General features: G+C 46.8%; 1 protein-coding gene across 2 annotated transcripts; it reads left to right on the top strand.

Annotated features, from left to right (window-relative positions):
- pank2 (pantothenate kinase 2) lies at window positions 1-19533 on the top strand. Of its 2 annotated transcripts, none has more exons than XM_036962614.1 (8): window positions 1-477; window positions 1030-1176; window positions 7650-7855; window positions 9107-9357; window positions 12136-12312; window positions 12795-12918; window positions 14499-14624; window positions 18755-19533. In XM_036962614.1, the coding sequence occupies exons 1-8, from the start codon at window positions 234-236 to the stop codon at window positions 18803-18805; spliced, it is 1326 nt and encodes a 441-aa protein (XP_036818509.1). In that variant the 5' UTR covers window positions 1-233; the 3' UTR covers window positions 18806-19533. The 2 variants fall into 2 exon arrangements, with proteins under 2 accessions (XP_036818509.1, XP_036818510.1); XM_036962615.1 differs by lacking the exon at window positions 1-477 and adding an exon at window positions 544-670.
- Window positions 19534-20022: the final 489 nt, after the last annotated feature.

Below are 20022 nucleotides of genomic sequence, written 5' to 3'. Positions count from 1 at the left end.
GGAACGTGTTGTTGAAGGGACGTTTAGGTTAGAAGGAATTGGCTCAGAGCTCCTGTCACTCTTCAGCATCATCTTGTTGTGAAAACGAAATGACATCAAAAAAACTAACTCAATTATAGCCAAAACAGATCCATTTTCATTTAGCTATCTTGTCAGCTTGAGATATTATCTCAGTCGGAACGCAGAATTTAATACTAATTGTATATCAAGACGTCATTCTTCAATTGTATTCAATGGAAAAACGGAATGGCCACCACGGCGAGAATGAACCGGAGACCGGGGAAAACGAAGAAACGGCGCCTGCTCCACCGAAACAGTCGTGTTCAAGGAGTGACGAGTCGAATATTTTTATATTAGACGGTAACAACACGGAGACGACCACGACCGGGGGTTGTGCCACTACCGACGAACGACGCACATCTACATCCAACTATTCGTCGAGGCAAAAGATTGACTCCCTGGGAAAAATCAGGCCACGTATGTCGAACCAGTAAATTATATTTAATGTTTTAACCTGTTTTGTTAATGTTAGTCTAACGGCAGCATAATAGATAATAGATGCGACCCTGTCATTTCCAGTTCTACAATGTGACTGTATGTTTCTCCAGCAGACAGACAAGATGGCGTCTCAGTGCACACTGCCCTAGAGGAGCACCGTGTTTACACAGCGGTCTACTGTTATTCTCATATTTATTAGCGTTGTATTTCGAGAAAATCGTTCAATAAGCTTTTGTGTCACGATTCCCCGACATTTTTAAGAAACAGTTGACACATTTTTAATAAATATATTGTAGTGTTATTTGATGCCAAACTTTACACATGAGTTGGGATTGCGCAGTAACCCCAGTGCTGTCAATGATAACTCATTGTGTAGTGTGTTGTTGACATTTTGATTTGCTGTTCACCCTCCCTCCTAATCACTTCCAGACCTGTCTCTATGCAGCAGCTCTTATTTGTATGTACTGTTGCTGACATTTTGATTAACAAAGACTTGTTTCCTCTTTCTGTTTGGTCTCTGTGTCTGTACAGCCTTCCCTTGGTTTGGGATGGACATCGGTGGCACCTTGGTGAAGCTGGTCTACTTTGAGCCCAAAGATATCACAGCCGAGGAGGAGCAGGAGGAGGTAGAGAACCTAAAGAGCATCCGGCGCTACCTGACCTCCAACATAGCCTACGGTAAGAATCGAATCACATTTTATTAGTCACATATACACATGGTTAGTTAATGCGAGTGTAGCATAATGCTTGTGCTTCTAGATCCGACACTGCAGTAATATCTAACAAGTAATCTAACAATTCCCCAACAACCACCTCATACACACACATCTAAAGGGGTGAATGAGAGTATGTACATCTAAGTATATGGATTAGCGATGTCCGAGCGGAAAAGACAAGGTGCAATAGATGGTATAAATACAGTATATACATGTGATATGAGTAATGTAAGATATGTAAACATTATTAAAGTGCTTTTATTTAAAGTGGCTAATGATCCATTTGTTAAAGTGTCCAGTGATTAGGTCTCAATGTAGGCAGCAGCCTCTCTGTGCTAGTGACGGCTGTTTAGCAGTCTGATGGCCTTGAGATAGAAGCTGTTTTTCGATCTCTCGACTTGTGCTTCTAGTTCCCGACAGTGTAGCAATATCTAACAATTCCACAACAACCACCTAATACACACAAATCTAAGTAAAGGGATGGAATAATAATATATAAATATATGGATGACTGACTGGCGTAAGCAAGATGCAATATATGGTATACAGTATATCCATATTGGATGGGTAAAGCAAGATATATGAACATTATTAAAGTGACTAGTGATCCATTTATTAAAGTGGCCAATGATTTTAAGTCTGTACGTAGGCAGCAGCCTCTCTGTGCTAATGGTGGCTGTTTTAACAGTCTGATGGCCTTGAGATAGAAGCTATTTTTCAGTCTCCTGGTCCCAGCTTACCTATGGTAAGACCTCACCTGGCCCAGACTATAGACCTAACACAGCCTATGGTAAGACCTCACATGCCCAGTAATTTTCAATTGTATTGATTGTCCATTACAGGTGTTCACAGGGAACAGGTATAGCCTACAGAATGTTAAAACACCTCTGGAGAAAAGTTCCTATAGATGAGGTTTCCATTATCAGGCTGACAGTCAGTCCATCTAGAAGGCTGACAGACAGTCCATCTAGAAGGCTGACAGTCAGTCCATCTAGAAGGCTGACAGTCAGGCTGACAGACAGTCCATTAGAAGGCTGACAGACAGTCCATCTAGAAGGCTGACAGACAGTCCATCTAGAAGGCTGACAGTCAGTCCATCTAGAAGGCTGACAGTCAGTCCATCTAGAAGGCTGACAGTCAGTCCATCTAGAAGGCTGACAGACAGTCCATCTAGAAGGCTGACAGACAGTCCATCTAGAAGGCTGACAGACAGTCCATCTAGAAGGCTGACAGTCAGTCCATCTAGAAGGCTGACAGTCAGTCCATCTAGAAGGCTGACAGTCAGTCCATCTAGAAGGCTGACAGTCAGTCCATCTAGAAGGCTGACAGACAGTCCATCTAGAAGGCTGACAGACAGTCCATCTAGAAGGCTGACAGACAGTCCATCTAGAAGGCTGACAGACAGTCCATCTAGAAGGCTGACAGACAGTCCATCTAGAAGGCTGACAGACAGTCCATCTAGAAGGCTGACAGTCAGTCCATCTAGAAGGCTGACAGACAGTCCATCTAGAAGGGTGACAGACAGTCCATCTAGAAGGGTGACAGACAGTCCATCTAGAAGGCTGACAGACAGTCCATCTAGAAGGCTGACAGACAGTCCATCTAGAAGGCTGACAGTCAGTCCATCTAGAAGGCTGACAGTCAGTCCATCTAGAAGGCTGACAGTCAGTCCATCTAGAAGGGTGACAGACAGTCCATCTAGAAGGGTGACAGACAGTCCATCTAGAAGGGTGACAGACAGTCCATCTAGAAGGCTGACAGACAGTCCATCTAGAAGGGTGACAGACAGTCCATCTAGAAGGCTGACAGACAGTCCATCTAGAAGGCTGACAGACAGTCCAAAGCCCAAAGATATTGTTTTTGTTGTGTTGAACTTGACACTAACGTGTGTGTGTCTGAGAGTGAGGGGGTTATACTTTTTGTTGCTCATTGAATGTTATTTTTGCACACATGTCCAGCCCTACAGTCCAGCCTTGTGCACTTGATCGATGTCTGTCGTGGCCACTATAATAGAGCAAAAATAGAAAGCCTGTTTGTTTCATTATATTTCTACTTTAAGATGTTCTTTCCCCCAAGTGCAAATATTTAGATGTGTGTGTGTGTGTGTGGGGGGGGGGGGGTCCTCTTCTGACTGTCCCAGGTGGAGATTATAAGAGGACATGGCCAGTTAAGGCCAGATCGTTCTTCAAGATGTTCAAACGTTTATAGATGACCAACAGGGTCAAAAATAATAATCACAAAATGCTGTCTGTCAAGTAGTACCGGTAACCAGTGTTGTCACATTCTCCAGTGGCCCTGCACTGTATTCCATTACCTGGGTAAGAGCTGATGTTCTATGTAGGGCTGGAACCATACCTGCAGGGTTCTACACTGCAGGGTTCTAACTCTTTCCCCTGGTGGCGCTGGCGCTACTAACTATTTCACTTGGTGGCACCAGCACATGATTTGGTCCTACCTAAGTTAATCAATAATGCCTGTGTCCCATAATGCACCTGCATTCCATACAGAAGCAGGCTAATAATGACTAGCCATCTTTTTAAATTAGCTGCCCTTGTGTTCTTATGCTGATTTGGATAGATTTACTGAAAAAGAAAATAGACTGTTATAAATCTGTGTTTATTGCTGATTTTCAAAGTGCCGAATGTTCTTTTCTGCAAAGTCCTCTAGAGGGCAGAATAACTTTTGTTTTAAACAATACTTGATACCAAAACAATACCAAGGCAAAAAAAACAGACTGATTTCACCCATTTTTTTGTTTTGTTTTTCTCCAGGTTTTTGCTCTCAAAACCACTTTTTTTTTCATAGAACATCCAATTTTGTTCATTTTCTAAGTCCACAACAAGTTCTTAAACCACATCAGGGTACCATTTGAGAAATGTAGATAATTTTTGTGTAGTACCCTTTAATAATTCCGGCGCAGCCAGACTGTGTTTGGGTAGCAGTTTTGTAGTGCACTTTTGTGATGGAAGTTTCAAAACAAAATGGCCACTGGATTGATGCAAATAATCCTGATTCTGCCCTTTAGGCATAGGCTACTTTTTTTTAGGGGGGGGTTGTACTAATCAATATGGAAATGTAAAAAAATAAATAAAAAAAATATCCATTCGATAATGTATTTTAAAAATTAAATTAAAAATCCTCTAATCTTCACACAATACCCCATAATGACAGTGAAAACAGGTTTTTAGAAATGTGTGCAAATGTATTAAAAATATTTAAAAAACAATACCTTATTTTACGTAACTATTCAGACCCTTTGCTATGAGACCGAAATGTCATCCATTTTAGAATAAGGCTGTGAAGTAGCCAAATGTGGGGAAAAGTCAAGGGGTCTGAATACTTTACGAAGGCTCTCTATACAGCTCAGAAAGTCTTCAGACCCCTTGACTTTTTTCCACATTTTGTTGTTACAGCCTAAATTCAAAATTGATAAATAAAAATAAAAATTCTACACACAATATCCCGTAATGACTTAAGTGAAAATGTGTTTTTTAAAATGATTGAACTGTCATTTGGACTTAATCAAATTGAATAAAAAAAAACAGTGACCTATTATAAAATGGTTTAAGTGGCAACATTATAACTTTGATGTAAGTGTTAAAGGATTCTCCATCGGTTTGTAGCAGAGCATAACTATAACATGTACCGTAACGCTCCAGAAGACACAGATGTTCCATGTATAGTACTTAGACTGGGGATGAGTGTTCACTGACGACAAGGTGGTGCTGAGTGAGAGGCTGCCATGAATGGGGATGGATGGATGGATGGTGATGGATGGGGATGGATGGATGGATGGGGATGGATGTGGATGGATGGATGGGGATGGATGGATGTGGATGGTGATGGATGGATGGATGGTGATGGATGGGGATGGATGGATGGATGGGGATGGGGATGGATGGATGGTGACTGATGGGGATGGATGGATGGGGATGGATGGATGGTGACTGATGGGGATGGATGGATGGTGATGGATGGATGGGGATGGATGGATGGGTGGGGATGGATGGTGATGGATGGATGGATATGGATGGATGGGATGGGGATGGATGGATGGATGGGTGGGGATGGATGGTGATGGATGGATGGATGGGTGGGGATGGATGGTGATGGATGGATGGGTGGGGATGGATGTGGATGAGTGTTCTCTGACGACAAGGTGGTGCTGAGTGAGAGGCTGCCATGGGTGGGGATGGATGGATGGTGATGGATGGATGGAAGCCACCCTAAAGAACAATTACAATGGGAAATATCAGCTCAACATTTACAAAGCAGTTTTTATATTTTTGGCCCCCTTTTTCTCCCCAATTTCATGAACTCCAATTATGAGTGAGAGGCTGCCATGGATGGGGATGGTGATGGATGGAAGCCACCCTAAAGAACCCTCCCCTAAACCGGACAAGTACTATCTTGTCTCATCGCTGCAACTCCCCAACGAGCTCGGGAGAGGCGAAAGTCGAGTCATGCGCCCCCCGAAACATAACCCGCCTAACCGCGCTTCTTAACACCTGCGCGCATAACCCGGAAGCCAGCAGCACCAATGTGTCAACTGATGACCGGAGTCAGCTTGCAGGTGCACGGCCTGCCACAAGGGGTCGCTAGAGGGCGACGAGCCAAGTAAAGCCCGCCCCTGGCCAAACCCTCCCCTAACCCGGACGACGCTGGGCCAATTGTGCCCCGCCTTATGGGGGGCTCCCGGTCACGGCTGGTTGTGATACAGCCCCGGATCGAACCCCGGGCTGTAGTGACGTAACACCAGTGATGCAGTGCTTCAGAGCACTGTGCCACTCGGGAAGACGTCTACAAAGCAGTTATATGAACACGGCTGTTTCTAGATATAATAGTTGTTTAAAAAGGGGTTGGAGGTATGTGAAGCATGTATGATATTGGTAATTAGCATACACTATCAAAACTACACATGACTGTGTTCTTGCATGCCACTCACAGAGGCTCTCCACCCAGCATAACGTAGAGATGATGTCCTGTTAAGTGATGGCCAATCAGCAGGGGTTATGCCTCCTACTTGAATGTGAGGGCTACGGGATAGGGTTGAGAAGGAAGTGAACATTACCAGGGCTCATATTTAGCACGTTACAAACAGGTGGGACCTGATCCTTGATCAGTACTCATACTGTAAGACGCTTGATGACTATGGGCCTATGAACTGGCACTGGTTTCATTCGGTGACCATGTTTACTCTCCCTGTTTGGTAATGGATCCTCTCCCTGTTTGGTAATGGATCCTCTCCCTGTTTGGTAATGGATCCTCTCCCTGTTTGGTAATGGATCCTCTCCCTGTTTGGTAATGGATCCTCTCCCTGTTTGGTAATGGATCCTCTCCCTGTTTGGTAATGGATCCTCTCCCTCTTTGGTAATGGATCCTCTCCCTGTTTGGTAATGGATCCTCTCCCTGTTTGGTAATGGAATCTCTCCCTGTTTGGTAATGGATCCTCTCCCTGTTTGGTAATGGATCCTCTCCCTGTTTGGTAATGGATCCTCTCCCTGTTTGGTAATGGATCCTCTCCCTGTTTGGTAATGGATCCTCTCCCTGTTTGGTAATGGATCCTCTCCCTGTTTGGTAATGGATCCTCTCCCTGTTTGGTAATGGATCCTCTCCCTGTTTGGTAATGGACCCTCTCCCTGTTTGGTAATGGACCCTCTCCCTGTTTGGTAATGGACCCTCTCCCTGTTTGGTAATGGATCCTCTCCCTGTTTGGTAATGGATCCTCTCCCTGTTTGGTAATGGATCCTCTCCCTGTTTGGTAATGGATCCTCTCCCTGTTTGGTAATGGATCCTCTCCCTGTTTGGCAATGGATCCTCTCCACAGCTACAGCTAGCCTGCTAGTAAGGGCAAGGTATATAGCTAGCCTGCTAGTAAGGGCAAGGCATATAGCTAGCTTGCTAGTTAACTTATTGTCTTTGAGAAGGTTGTTTACTTATGCACTACTAACTAGCTAGCTAGCTAACGCAGTAAAGCTATATTTACCATTTCAATATGACGCAAACCTCAACGAAAATCCCAAATCCTGGTAGCCTAGCGTCCTAAGAAAGGTAACTTTTTCAAACCCCCTTTCCGGCAAGGTGGAGTTTAGGGTTAATGAATGTTGCTGCACGGATATCGAGAAGGGTGCAACTGCAGATCGCAATTCGTGGGCGTTCCGTCATGTGGTCATTCCCAGGAACCCCCCCCCCCCAGTAGAAGTAGTTAGATGCTAGAATGCCCAGATGCTAGAATGCCCAGATGCTTGAATGCCCTGAATTGCGGTCTGCAGTTGCACCCTTCTCGATATCCGTGCAGCAACATTCATGAACCCTAAGCTCATAGGATCTGTATCTGGAGAGTGTGTGTGTGTGTGTATCTGAAGGGAGGGGGGGGGTGTGGGTAAAAACAATATGGACTAAGACGAGTATTCCTTCTGACGGTGAATCTGCTAGGTAAGACTGGGATCAGAGATGTTCACCTGGAGATGAAGGACCTGACGATATGCGGACGCACAGGGAACCTCCACTTCATCCGCTTCCCCACCCAGGATCTGCCGGCCTTCCTACAGATGGCACGCAACAAACACTTCTCCAGCCTCCACACCACCCTCTGTGCCACCGGAGGGGGTGCCTACAAGTTTGAGTTTGACTTCCGCCAGGTGGGTACAGTAAACCGGGAAAAGATTTTAGCGGGAAAGAGAGCGACCATCCTTCCTAGTTACTGTAATGTTTTGCAAATTAGCGTTTCTCATCCTGAATGTTGTTCTGGAGGCAGCTCCTCAGTGGTCACTAGCAGGTTAGCGTTTCTCATCCTCAATGTTGTTCTAGAGACAGCTCCTCAGAGTGGTCACTAGCAGGCTAGCGTTTCTCATCCTGAATGTTGTTCTGGAGGCAGCTCCTCAGTGGTCACTAGCAGGTTAGCGTTTCTCATCCTGAATGTTGTTCTGAAGGCAGCTCCTCAGAGTGGTCACTAGCAGGTTAGCGTTTCTCATCCTGATTGTTGTTCTGGAGGCAGCTCCTCAGAGTGGTCACTCAACAGTTTCCTGTGTGTATCAAGAATGGTCCACCCACCCAAAGGACATCCAGCCAATTTGACACGACTGTGGGAAGCCTTGGAGTCGACATTTAGACACCTTGTAGAGTCCATGTCCTGACGAATTAAGGCTGTTCCGAGGGCAAAAGGGGAAGGTGTTCCTAATGTTTAGTATAGTCAGTAAATGTATTAGACAATTTCAAATATTTTTTAAATGCTGTTATATGGTGAATTGAGGAAAATAACTTCCCGTTCTCAGATGGCTGACCTCCTGTCCTCTCTCTTCTCCTCAGATGGCTGACCTCCTGTCCTCTCTTCTCCTCAGATGGCTGACCTCCTGTCCTCTCTCTTCTCCTCAGATGGCTGACCTCCTGTCCTCTCTCTTCTCCTCAGATGGCTGACCTCCTCTCTTCTCCTCAGATGGCTGACCTCCTCTCCTCTCTTCTCTCCTCAGATGGCTGACCTCCTGTCCTCTCTCTTCTCCTCAGATGGCTGACCTCCTGTCCTCTCTCTTCTCCTCAGATGGCTAACCTTCTGTCCTCTCTTCTCTTTAATGGCTGACCTTCTGTCCTCTCTTCTCCTCAATGGCTGACCTTCTCTCCTCTCTTCTCTCCTCAGATGGCTGACCTCCTCTTCTCTCCTCAGATGGCTGACCTTCTGTCCTCTCCTCTCTCCTCAAATGGCTGACCTCCTGTCCTGTCTGCTCCTCAGATGGCTGACCACCTCTCCTCTCCTCAGATGGCTGACCTCCTGTCCACTCCTCAGATGGCTGACCACCTCTCCTCTCTCCTCAGATGGCTGACCTCCTGTCCTCTCCTCAGATGGCTGACCTCCTGTCCTCTTCTCAGATGGCTGACCTCCTCTCCTCTCTCCTCAGATGGCTGACCTCCAGCTGCTGAAGCTAGATGAGCTGGACTGTCTGATACGGGGTGTACTCTACATAGACTCAGTGGTGTCCAATCCTTCAGAGTGTTACTACTATGAGAACCCTACAGACCCTGAACACTGTGTCCAGAAACCCTTCACTCTGGAGAACCCTTACCCTCTACTGCTGGTCAACATCGGCTCTGGCGTCAGCATTCTGGCCGTCTACTCCAAGAACAACTACAAACGAGTAACCGGGACCAGGTCAGTGGGTGGTCGAGTCTGTCACCTGAGTCTATTAACCACATTCAACCCCCCACCCCACCCCTCCAAAAAAAGATGTAGACATACATTTGTGTTCTATTTCCTGCTGTGATTTAATTTCCTGTTTTACATCACTTCACTGGTTTTTTTTGTGTGTCATGTAGCCTAGGCCGAAGGGGGATAAAAGTGAAGCACTTCCTTTTCAGAGATGTTTTTCTCTACATGTTGAAAAGGGGCCAAGTTGAACCTTGAACCTGTGAAATGGTTAAGCGTTTTGAACTGACTTACCGACACAGCAAAACATCAATGTACAGTGCCTTGCGAAAGTATTCGGCCCCCTTGAACTTTGCGACCTTTTGCCACATTTCAGGCTTCAGTACAGTACAGGAACAATGGTTGACATCTTGAGGCATGTGGGAACAGCAGACTGGGATAGGGAGAGAGATTGAATATGTCCGTAAACACACCAGCCAGCTGGTCTGCGCATGCTCTGAGGACACGGCTAGGGATGCTGTCTGGGCCAGCAGCCTTGCGAGGGTTAACACGTTTAAATGTTTTTCTCACGTCAGCCACTGAGAAGGAGAGGGGGGGTGGGGGGGGGGTGCAGTACTTGTTAGCGGGCCGCGACGGTGGCATTGAATTATCCTCAAAGTGGGCAAAGAAGGTGTTTAGTTTGTCTGGAAGCGTGACGTCGGTGTCCGTGACGTGTCTGGATTTCTTTTTGTAGTCCGTGATTTCCTGCATGTATTTTAGAGGCTATTTATACAGAAAATTGGTATATAACCCATATAAACTATTTTTATAATTATTCAACAATATTTGTGGGTGACATTATTTCCTTTGCAACATTTCTGATACATCACATGCTTTACTTTTGTTTTCCTGCATTAGTAAAAACAGGGAATGCATCACCTCTACTGCCATTCATTCCAATTGACTCGTTTTGGATTTCTCCATTACCAAGATGGCTGCCATTTGGCCCTGTTTTTGAACTTTGAGGGTTTTATGACATATAACCTCTCTAGTAATTTAATAGGATCTCTGATTATCTGCTAGCTTTTCCTCCACTGACTGATGGTTGTCCTAGCCTGAAATCCAGAACCTGTTTTTGTGCTTACATTCCACTCCTTGTGTTCTGACAAGAAATGGAATTCTAGCTCAACCAGACTGGTAGCCGGGCTATGGTTGCTCAACCAGACTGGTAGCCAGGCTATGGGAGCTCAGCCAGACTGGTAGCCATGCTATGGGAGCTCAGCCAGACTGGTACACAGGCTATGGTTGCTCAACCAGACTGGTACCCAGGCTATGGGAGCTCAACCAGACTGGTACCCAGGCTATGGGAGCTCAACCAGACTGGTACCCAGGCTATGGTTGCTCAACCAGACTGGTACCCAGGCTATGGTTGCTCAACCAGACTGGTACCCAGGCTATGGTTGCTCAACCAGACTGGTACCCAGGCTATGGGAGCTCAACCAGACTGGTACCCAGGCTATGGGAGCTCAACCAGACTGGTACCCAGGCTATGGGAGCTCACCCAGGTTGCGCTGAAAATAATTTATTTCTGTCTGGTACCCAGGCTATGGGAGCTCAACCAGACTGGTACCCAGGCTGTGGGAGCTCAACCAGACTGGTACCCAGGCCGTGGGAGCTCAACCAGACTGGTACCCAGGCCGTGGGAGCTCAACCAGACTGGTAGCCAGGCCGTGGTTGCTCAACCAGACTGGTAGCCAGGCCGTGGTTGCTCAACCAGACTGGTAGCCAGGCCGTGGTTGCTCAACCAGACTGGTAGCCAGGCCGTGGTTGCTCAACCAGACTGGTAGCCAGGCCGTGGTTGCTCAACCAGACTGGTAGCCAGGCCGTGGTTGCTCAACCAGACTGGTAGCCAGGCCGTGGTTGCTCAACCAGACTGGTAGCCAGGCCGTGGTTGCTCAACCAGACTGGTAGCCAGGCCGTGGTTGCTCAACCAGACTGGTAGCCAGGCCGTGGTTGCTCAACCAGACTGGTAGCCAGGCCGTGGTTGCTCAACCAGACTGGTAGCCAGGCCGTGGGAGCTCAACCAGACTGGTAGCCAGGCCGTGGGAGCTCAACCAGACTGGTAGCCAGGCCGTGGGAGCTCAACCAGACTGGTAGCCAGGCCGTGGGAGCTCAACCAGACTGGTAGCCAGGCCGTGGGAGCTCAACCAGACTGGTAGCCAGGCCGTGGGAGCTCAACCAGACTGGTAGCCAGGCCGTGGGAGCTCAACCAGACTGGTAGCCAGGCCGTGGGAGCTCAACCAGACTGGTAGCCAGGCCGTGGTTGCTCAACCAGACTGGTAGCCAGGCCGTGGTTGCTCAACCAGACTGGTAGCCAGGCCGTGGTTGCTCAACCAGACTGGTAGCCAGGCCGTGGGAGCTCAACCAGACTGGTAGCCAGGCTTTGGGAGCTCCCCTTGCCTCTGTTTGTTGTCCTTGGTAGTTTTCCGGTCTGACACATGACTGCTCGGGCCCTGTCTGTCATAATGGTCCTGTGTGCTGCATGGCTAGAGGCAGGAGGGGACACGGAGCGGTTTCCTTTAGATTCTGATCTCAGGACAGATGTTGAATTTCCACCACCATTCGTTAAGGTTTAGGATTTGGAGACAGGAAGCTGATCCTAGATCTGTACCTAGACCTGTACCTCTGTACCCCCCCCCCCTTGGAGCCTAGGAAGGAGGAGCCTGGAACATTTTCGAGTGATTTCTAAGAATATGGTGGTAGGTTACTACAGGTTATAACCGTGTTCTGTGTTTCCCCATGCAGTCTGGGTGGAGGGACATTCCTGGGGCTGTGCTGTTTACTGACTGGCTGCTCCAGCTTTGAGGAGGCTCTGGAGATGGCGTCGCAGGGGGAGAGCACGCACGTGGATAAGCTAGTACGGGACATCTACGGAGGGGACTACGAGCGCTTCGGCCTCCCCGGCTGGGCTGTGGCCTCCAGGTAAACCGTTAGCAATACCCGGGGTGTATTCATTAGTGCACATCGTAGCAAAATGTTTTGCAACAGGTAGCCTAGCGTTTTAAGAATATTTGGTCAGTAATGGAAAGGTCGCTGGTTCGAATCTCTGAGCCGACTAACTGAAGAATCTGTCTGTGCCGTTGAGCAAGGCACTTAAACCTAATTGCTCTTGTAAGTTGCTCTGGACATCATGTATTTCTGTCTTGTAGTTTTAGGAACAGGATGTAGTTTTAGGAACATGATGTAGTTTTAGGAACATGATGTAGTTCTGTCTTGTAGTTTTGGGAACATGATGTAGTTTTAGGAACATGATGTAGTTTTAGGAACATGATGTAGTTTTAGGAACATGATGTAGTTCTGTCTTGTAGTTTTGGAAACATGATGTATTTCTGCCTTGTAGTTTTAGGAACATGATGTATTTCTGCCTTGTAGTTTTAGGAACATCATGTATTTCTGCCTTGTAGTTTTGGGAACATGGTGTGTAAAGAGAAGCGGGAGTCCATCTCTAAAGAGGACCTAGCCAGAGCCACCCTGGTCTCCATCACCAACAACATCGGCTCCATCACCAGGATGGTTGCGCTCAACGAGGTACTTCACTACTTCACAATGCACCCTATTCCCTATATAGTGCATCACCAGGGCCCTGGTCAATAGTAGTGCACTATATCTAAACTGCCGTAGTGTATTTGTACAATTTGAAATTGTGAATAAATATAGCGGTAATAAATATAGGAAACAGGCTGCCGTTTCAGGCAGCAAACAGGCTGCCGTTTCAGGCAGGAAACATCACCCAGAGATGTGTTCAGGGGGGATGTTCAGGGGAGAGCTGGATGTTCAGGGGAGAGCTGGATGTTCAGGGGGGATGTTCAGGGGAGAGCTGGATGTTCAGGGGAGAGCTGGATGTTCAGGGGGGATGTTCAGGGGGGCGCTGGATGTTCAGGGGGGCGCTGGATGTTCAGGGGGGCGCTGGATGTTCAGGGGAGAGCTGGGTGTTCAGGGGAGAGCTGGGTGTTCAGGGGAGAGCTGGATGTTCAGGGGGGCGCTGGATGTTCAGGGGGGCGCTGGATGTTCAGGGGGGCGCTGGATGTTCAGGGGGGCGCTGGATGTTCAGGGGAGAGCTGGATGTTCAGGGGAGAGCTGGATGTTCAGGGGAGATGTTCAGGGGAGATGTTCAGGGGAGATGTTCAGGGGAGATGTTCAGGGGAGAGCTGGGTGTTCAGGGGAGAGCTGGGTGTTCAGGGGAGAGCTGGGTGTTTAGGGGAGAGCTGGATGTTTAGGGGAGAGCTGGATGTTTAGGGGAGAGCTGGGTGTTCAGGGGAGATGTTCAGGGGAGAGCTGGGTGTTCAGGGGAGAGCTGGGTGTTCAGGGGAGAGCTGGGTGTTCAGGGGAGAGCTGGGTGTTCAGGGGAGATGTTCAGGGGAGAGCTGGGTGTTCAGGGGAGAGCTGGGTGTTCAGGGGAGAGCTGGATGTTCAGGTGGGCGCTGGATGTTCAGGGGGGCGCTGGATGTTCAGGGGAGAGCTGGGTGTTCAGGGGAGATGTTCAGGGGAGAGCTGGGTGTTCAGGGGAGAGCTGGGTGTTCAGGGGAGAGCTGGGTGTTCAGGGGAGATGTTCAGGGGAGAGCTGGGTTTTCAGGGGAGAGCTGGATGTTCAGGGGAGAGCTGGATGTTTAGGGGAGATGTTCAGGGGAGAGCTGGGTGTTCAGGGGAGAGCTGGGTGTTCAGGGGAGAGCTGGGTGTTCAGGGGAGATGTTCAGGGGAGAGCTGGGTGTTCAGGGGAGAGCTGGGTGTTCAGGGGAGAGCTGGGTGTTCAGGGGAGAGCTGGGTGTTCAGGGGAGAGCTGGATGTTCAGGGGAGAGCTGGATGTTCTCTCTTTGCCTTCAGCCTCTTTATGATGCTGCCTTGTGGAATCTGGATCAAGCAGCATTGTACAGGGCTATGAAGGCACTGAGCTCTGCTCCAGCCAGTCTGCTCCAGTCTGCATTGGAACCTGTTTTATTTTTCATGTCTGTTATTGATTTGAGAAATTAAACTAATCTTAAAATATGTATATGAATATCAGGTTGAAATGATCAATTTTGTAATCATCCGTTTTACAACCATGAGGTGATAAGAAAAATAAGTGTTCCTAATGACCTGTACCCCCCCCCCCTGTTTGTGTTTCTGTTCAGAACATTGAGAGGGTGGTGTTCGTAGGGAACTTCCTGAGGGTGAACACCCTGTCCATGAAGCTGTTGGCCTACGCCATGGATTACTGGTCTAAAGGCCAGCTGAAAGCCCTGTTCCTCAGACACGAGGTAAGACTGTCTACTGGCCTGAAAACCCTGTTCCTCAGACACGAGGTAAGACTGTCTACTGGCCTGAAAGCCCTGTTCCTCAGACACGAGGTAAGACTGTCTACTGGCCTGAAAGCCCTGTTCCTCAGACACGAGGTAAGACTGTCTACTGGTCTGAAAGCCCTGTTCCTCAGACACGAGGTAAGACTGTCTACTGGCCTGAAAGCCCTGTTCCTCAGACACGAGGTAAGACTGTCTACTGGTCTGAAAGCCCTGATCCTCAGACACGAGGTAAGACTGTCTACTGGTCTGAAAGCCCTGTTCCTCAGACACGAGGTAAGACTGTCTACTGGTCTGAAAGCCCTGTTCCTCAGACACGAGGTAAGACTGTCTACTGGTCTGAAAGCCCTGTTCCTCAGACACGAGGTAAGACTGTCTACTGGCCTGAAAGCCCTGTTCCTCAGACACGAGGTAAGACTGTCTACTGGTCTGAAAGCCCTGTTCCTCAGACACGAGGTAAGACTGTCTACTGGCCTGAAAACCCTGTTCCTCAGACACGAGGTAAGACTGTCTACTGGCCTGAAAGCCCTGTTCCTCAGACACGAGGTAAGACTGTCTACTGGCCTGAAAGCCCTGTTCCTCAGACACGAGGTAAGACTGTCTACTGGTCTGAAAGCCCTGTTCCTCAGACACGAGGTAAGACTGTCTACTGGTCTGAAAGCCCTGTTCCTCAGACACGAGGTAAGACTGTCTACTGGCCTGAAAGCCCTGTTCCTCAGACACGAGGTAAGACTGTCTACTGGTCTGAAAGCCCTGTTCCTCAGACACGAGGTAAGACTGTCTACTGGTCTGAAAGCCCTGTTCCTCAGACACGAGGTAAGACTGTCTACTGGCCTGAAAGCCCTGTTCCTCAGACACGAGGTAAGACTGTCTACTGGTCTGAAAGCCCTGTTCCTCAGACACGAGGTAAGACTGTCTACTGGCCTGAAAGCCCTGTTCCTCAGACACGAGGTAAGACTGTCTACTGGTCTGAAAGCCCTGTTCCTCAGACACGAGGTAAGACTGTCTACTGGCCTGAAAGCCCTGTTCCTCAGACACGAGGTAAGACTGTCTACTGGTCTGAAAGCCCTGTTCCTCAGACACGAGGTAAGACTGTCTACTGGTCTGAAAGCCCTGTTCCTCAGACACGAGGTAAGACTGTCTACTGGCCTGAAAGCCCTGTTCCTCAGACACGAGGTAAGACTGTCTACTGGTCTGAAAGCCCTGTTCCTCAGACACGAGGTAAGACTGTCTACTGGTCTGAAAGCCCTGTTCCTCAGACACGAGGTAAGACTGTCTACTGGCCTGAAAGCCCTGTTCCTCAGACACGAGGTAAGACTGTCTACTGGTCTGAAAGCCCTGTTCCTCAGACACGAGGTAAGACTGTCTACTGGCCTGAAAGCCCTGTTCCTCAGACACGAGGTAAGACTGTCTACTGGTCTGAAAGCCCTGTTCCTCAGACACGAGGTAAGACTGTCTACTGGTCTGAAAGCCCTGTTCCTCAGACACGAGGTAAGACTGTCTACTGGTCTGAAAGCCCTGTTCCTCAGACACGAGGTAAGGTATTCAGTCAACCTGTAGTAAAGCCCTAGTGTGATGGAGTATAATATATTTTTTTTAAATGTCCCTTGACGATGTATCTGCTTGGTTCAGTCTGTACAGTACCTTCAGAAAATATTCACACCTCTTGACTTTTTCCACATTTTGTTACGTTACAAGGTGGTCTAATAATCATTTTCTACACAAAATACTTTTGTCAAAGGTGAAGAACATTTTGAACATTTGTAAAACAATGTAAAATAAAACACTATCTTGATAACATCAGTATTCAACCCCCTGAGTCAATACATATTAGAATCACTTTTGGCAGTAACTATAGCTATGAGTCTTTCTGGATAATTCTCTAGGAGCTATGAGTCTTTCTGGATAATTCTCTAGGAGCTATGAGTCTTTCTGGATACGTCTCTAGGAGCTATGAGTCTTTCTGGATGAGTCTCTAGGAGCTATGAGTCTTTCTGGATAATTCTCTAGGAGCTATGAGTCTGTCTGGATAAGTCTCTAAGAGCTATGAGTCTTTCTGGATAATTCTCTTAAGAGCTTTGCACACCTGGATTGTACAATATTTGAAAATTATTATTTTAAAAATTGGTTGTTGATCAGTGCTAGACAACCATTTTCAAGTCTTGCCATATATTTTCAAGCCAATTTGAAGTCAAACCTGTAACTAAGGCCACTCAGGAACATTCAATGTCGTCTTGGGAAGCGACTCCAGTGTAGATTTGGCCTTGTGTTTTTGGTTACTGTCCTGCTGAAAGGTGAATTTGTTTCCCAGTGTCTGTTGGAAAGCAGACTGAACCAGGATTTCCTCTGGGATTTTGCCTGTGCTAAGCTCTAGTCCGCTTCTTTTTATCCTGAAAAACTCCCCAATCCTTGCCGATGACAAGGATACCCATAACATAATCAATCAAATGTATTCATAGAACCCTTTTTACATCTGCAGATGTCACAAAGTGCTGTACAGAAACACAATCTAAAACTCCAAACACCAAGCAATGCAGGTGTAGAAGCACGGTGGCTTGGAAAAAAACTCCTTTGAAAGGCAGGAAATTTAGGAAGAAACCTAGAGAGGAACCAGGCTCTGGGGGGTGGCCGGTCCTCTATTGGCTGTGCCTGGTGGAAATTTATAAGAGTACATTGTTTTTCAAAGTCAAATTGGTGGAGATTTATAAGAGTACATGGCAATTTAGGCCAGATTGTTCTTCAAGATGTTCAAATGTTCATAAATGACCAACAGGGTCCGATAATAATAATCACAGTGGTTGTCGAGGAACAAGTCAGCACCTCAGGAGTAAATGTCATTTGGCTTTTCATAGCAGCAACCACTATGATTGAAAAATATTGAGTGGTACTAAGTGATGTTGTCTTAGATTTGCCCCAAACATAACGCTTTTTATTCAGGACACAAAGTTAATTTCTTTGCCAAATTTTTTTTAGCAGTATTACTTTAGTGCCTTGTTGCAAACAGGATGCGTTTTAAGGAATATTTTTATTCTGTGCAGGCTTCCTTCTTTTCACTCTTGTCATTTAGGTTAGTATTGTGGAATAACTACCATGTTGTTGATCCATCCTCAGTGTTCTCCCATCACAGCCGTTAAACTCTGTAACTGTTTTAAAGTCACGATTGACCTCCATGGTGAAATCCCTGAGCGGTTTCCTTCCTCTCCGGCAACTGAGTTGGGAAGTACGCCTGTAACTTTGTAGTGACTGGGTGTATTGATACATCATCCAAAGTGTAATTAATGCGCAACACTTATTGCAGACAGTCCATGGCACTTATTATGTGACTTGTTAAGCACGTTTTAATCAGGCTTGCCGTAAACAAACGGGTTGAATTCTTTAAGACTTGAGACATTTCAGGTTTTCATTTTTTATTAATTTGTCAAATAATTCTACAAACATAATTCCACTTGGACATTATGGGGTTATTGTGTGTAGACCAGTGACACATCTCAATTTAATCCATTTTAGATTCAGGCATCGATTGCCTTTTTTGAATCACAGTTATACAATTGGAAAAACATTACAATACATTTCACAACATCAGGCCACTACTCTACTACCGCATATCTACAACACTAAATCCATGTGCATAACAACAAAATGTGTAGAAAGTCCAGGAGTGTAGACCAGTACAACCAGTGACCAGTGTAACAACAAAATGTGTAGAAAGTCCAGGAGTGTAGACCAGTACAACCAGTGACCAGTGTAACAACAAAATGTGTAGAAAGTCCAGGAGTGTAGACCAGTACAACCAGTGACCAGTGTAACAACAAAATGTGTAGAAAGTCAAAGGGTGTGAATACTTTGTGAAGGCCCTGTAGATACACATACTGGTAAACGCCATGGGTAGAGGGACTAAAGTAGCGCAGTAAGACGAGGTAAAGCTCTTCCTTGATCAATCCTTCAGACAAAGTAAAAGGATGGAACGGAACAACGTCTTCTCTTGTATATCTGCTCAGTTTGTATTTCAAAACACCGTGAGAAAGTGAGAGATCTGCAGTAAACTAAACTAACATTATAGTTTTTGTTGTTGTTGTTGTTGTTGTCGTCAGGGCTACTTCGGATCAGTCGGGGCTTTGCTGGAACTCCTGGATCCATCCTGATTGCTACGGTGGCCCTGAAGGTCAAACTAGCACTTAAGACCCAAGGACTGCTCTCACCCAAAGCCAGACTCGCACTAAGACTGTTAAACCAAAGACCGTCCATCCAGCAGGAGCTTTACACTTTTATCCTCCACACTCTATTGGTGTGGTGTGCTTGCCTGTACAAGTAGCCAGGTAGGTAGCCTGTATAGTAGACAAGTAGCCTGGTCCGTCTGCATACGTTTGACAGGACTATGAATCCCACCAGGAACGACCACCGATGTTGCCTTAACTGCTGGATAATCACATGCCTGTTTGACAGGTTTAATATAATTGCTCTGTCGCCATCAGCAGCCGATGGCTCAGCTCTAGATGTTGACCTCCATAGAAGGCTCCATGGTTGGGGCCCACTGGGCATTCTACTGGCACTCGCGTCAGGGTTCATTCCGGCCAATACAGGAAGTACATTGACGTTCCGATTCTCTTCAATGCTTTTCATTTAGGAAAATGTGGAATTTGGTTTACTTTCTGAATTGACAGGAATTGTAATGGAATTGATCTCAACCCTGATTTACTGTTACGTTAAATTTATTTTGTATTTTTTACTATTGTTTACTGTGACGTTTTTCAGCTCAGATGCAAAGTAATTGCTACATGTTGATGGAAGAGGTTTTGATTGATATCTGATAATGGCAAATGGAATATTTGTGGGTCTGTTTTGGACATAAATGTTAAGTTTTTCACCTGAATGAACTGTTACCAACGAATCTGACTCTTATTCAACTTTACATGATAGTTAAACATTTAGTCTTTATTCTGCCTTGAGACAATCTATCCTCTCTCTGTCTCCCTCTCTCTCTCTCTCTCTGTCTGTCTCTGTCTCTCTCTCTCTCCCTCTGTCTCTCTCGCTCTGTCTGTTTTGCTCTGTCTCTCCCTCTGTCTCTCTCGATCTGTCTCTGTCTTGCTCTCTCTCTCTCCCTCTGTCTTGCTCTCTGTCTCTCCGTCTGTCTCTCTCCCTCTCTCTCTCTCTCTCTGTCTGTCTCTCGCTGTTTCGCTCTGTCTTGCTGTCTGTCTCTTCTCCCCCCCATACTAGTTTCAACTGTTGTCATTATTAGGCCTACTGTAACTACTTTTTATTCAGATCACTATGCCAACAGGTACTCTTCCTGGAGTCCATACACATAACTAAAAATACATTACAGTTTAATTAAGACACGGTAGTAGACAACACAACACTT

This window comes from Oncorhynchus mykiss, chromosome 25, assembly GCF_013265735.2.
Source record: "Oncorhynchus mykiss isolate Arlee chromosome 25, USDA_OmykA_1.1, whole genome shotgun sequence".
NCBI lineage: Eukaryota > Metazoa > Chordata > Actinopteri > Salmoniformes > Salmonidae > Oncorhynchus > Oncorhynchus mykiss.
The sequence above is the reverse complement of the archived record's forward strand: the minus strand, read 5'-3'. Positions and strand labels throughout refer to the sequence as shown.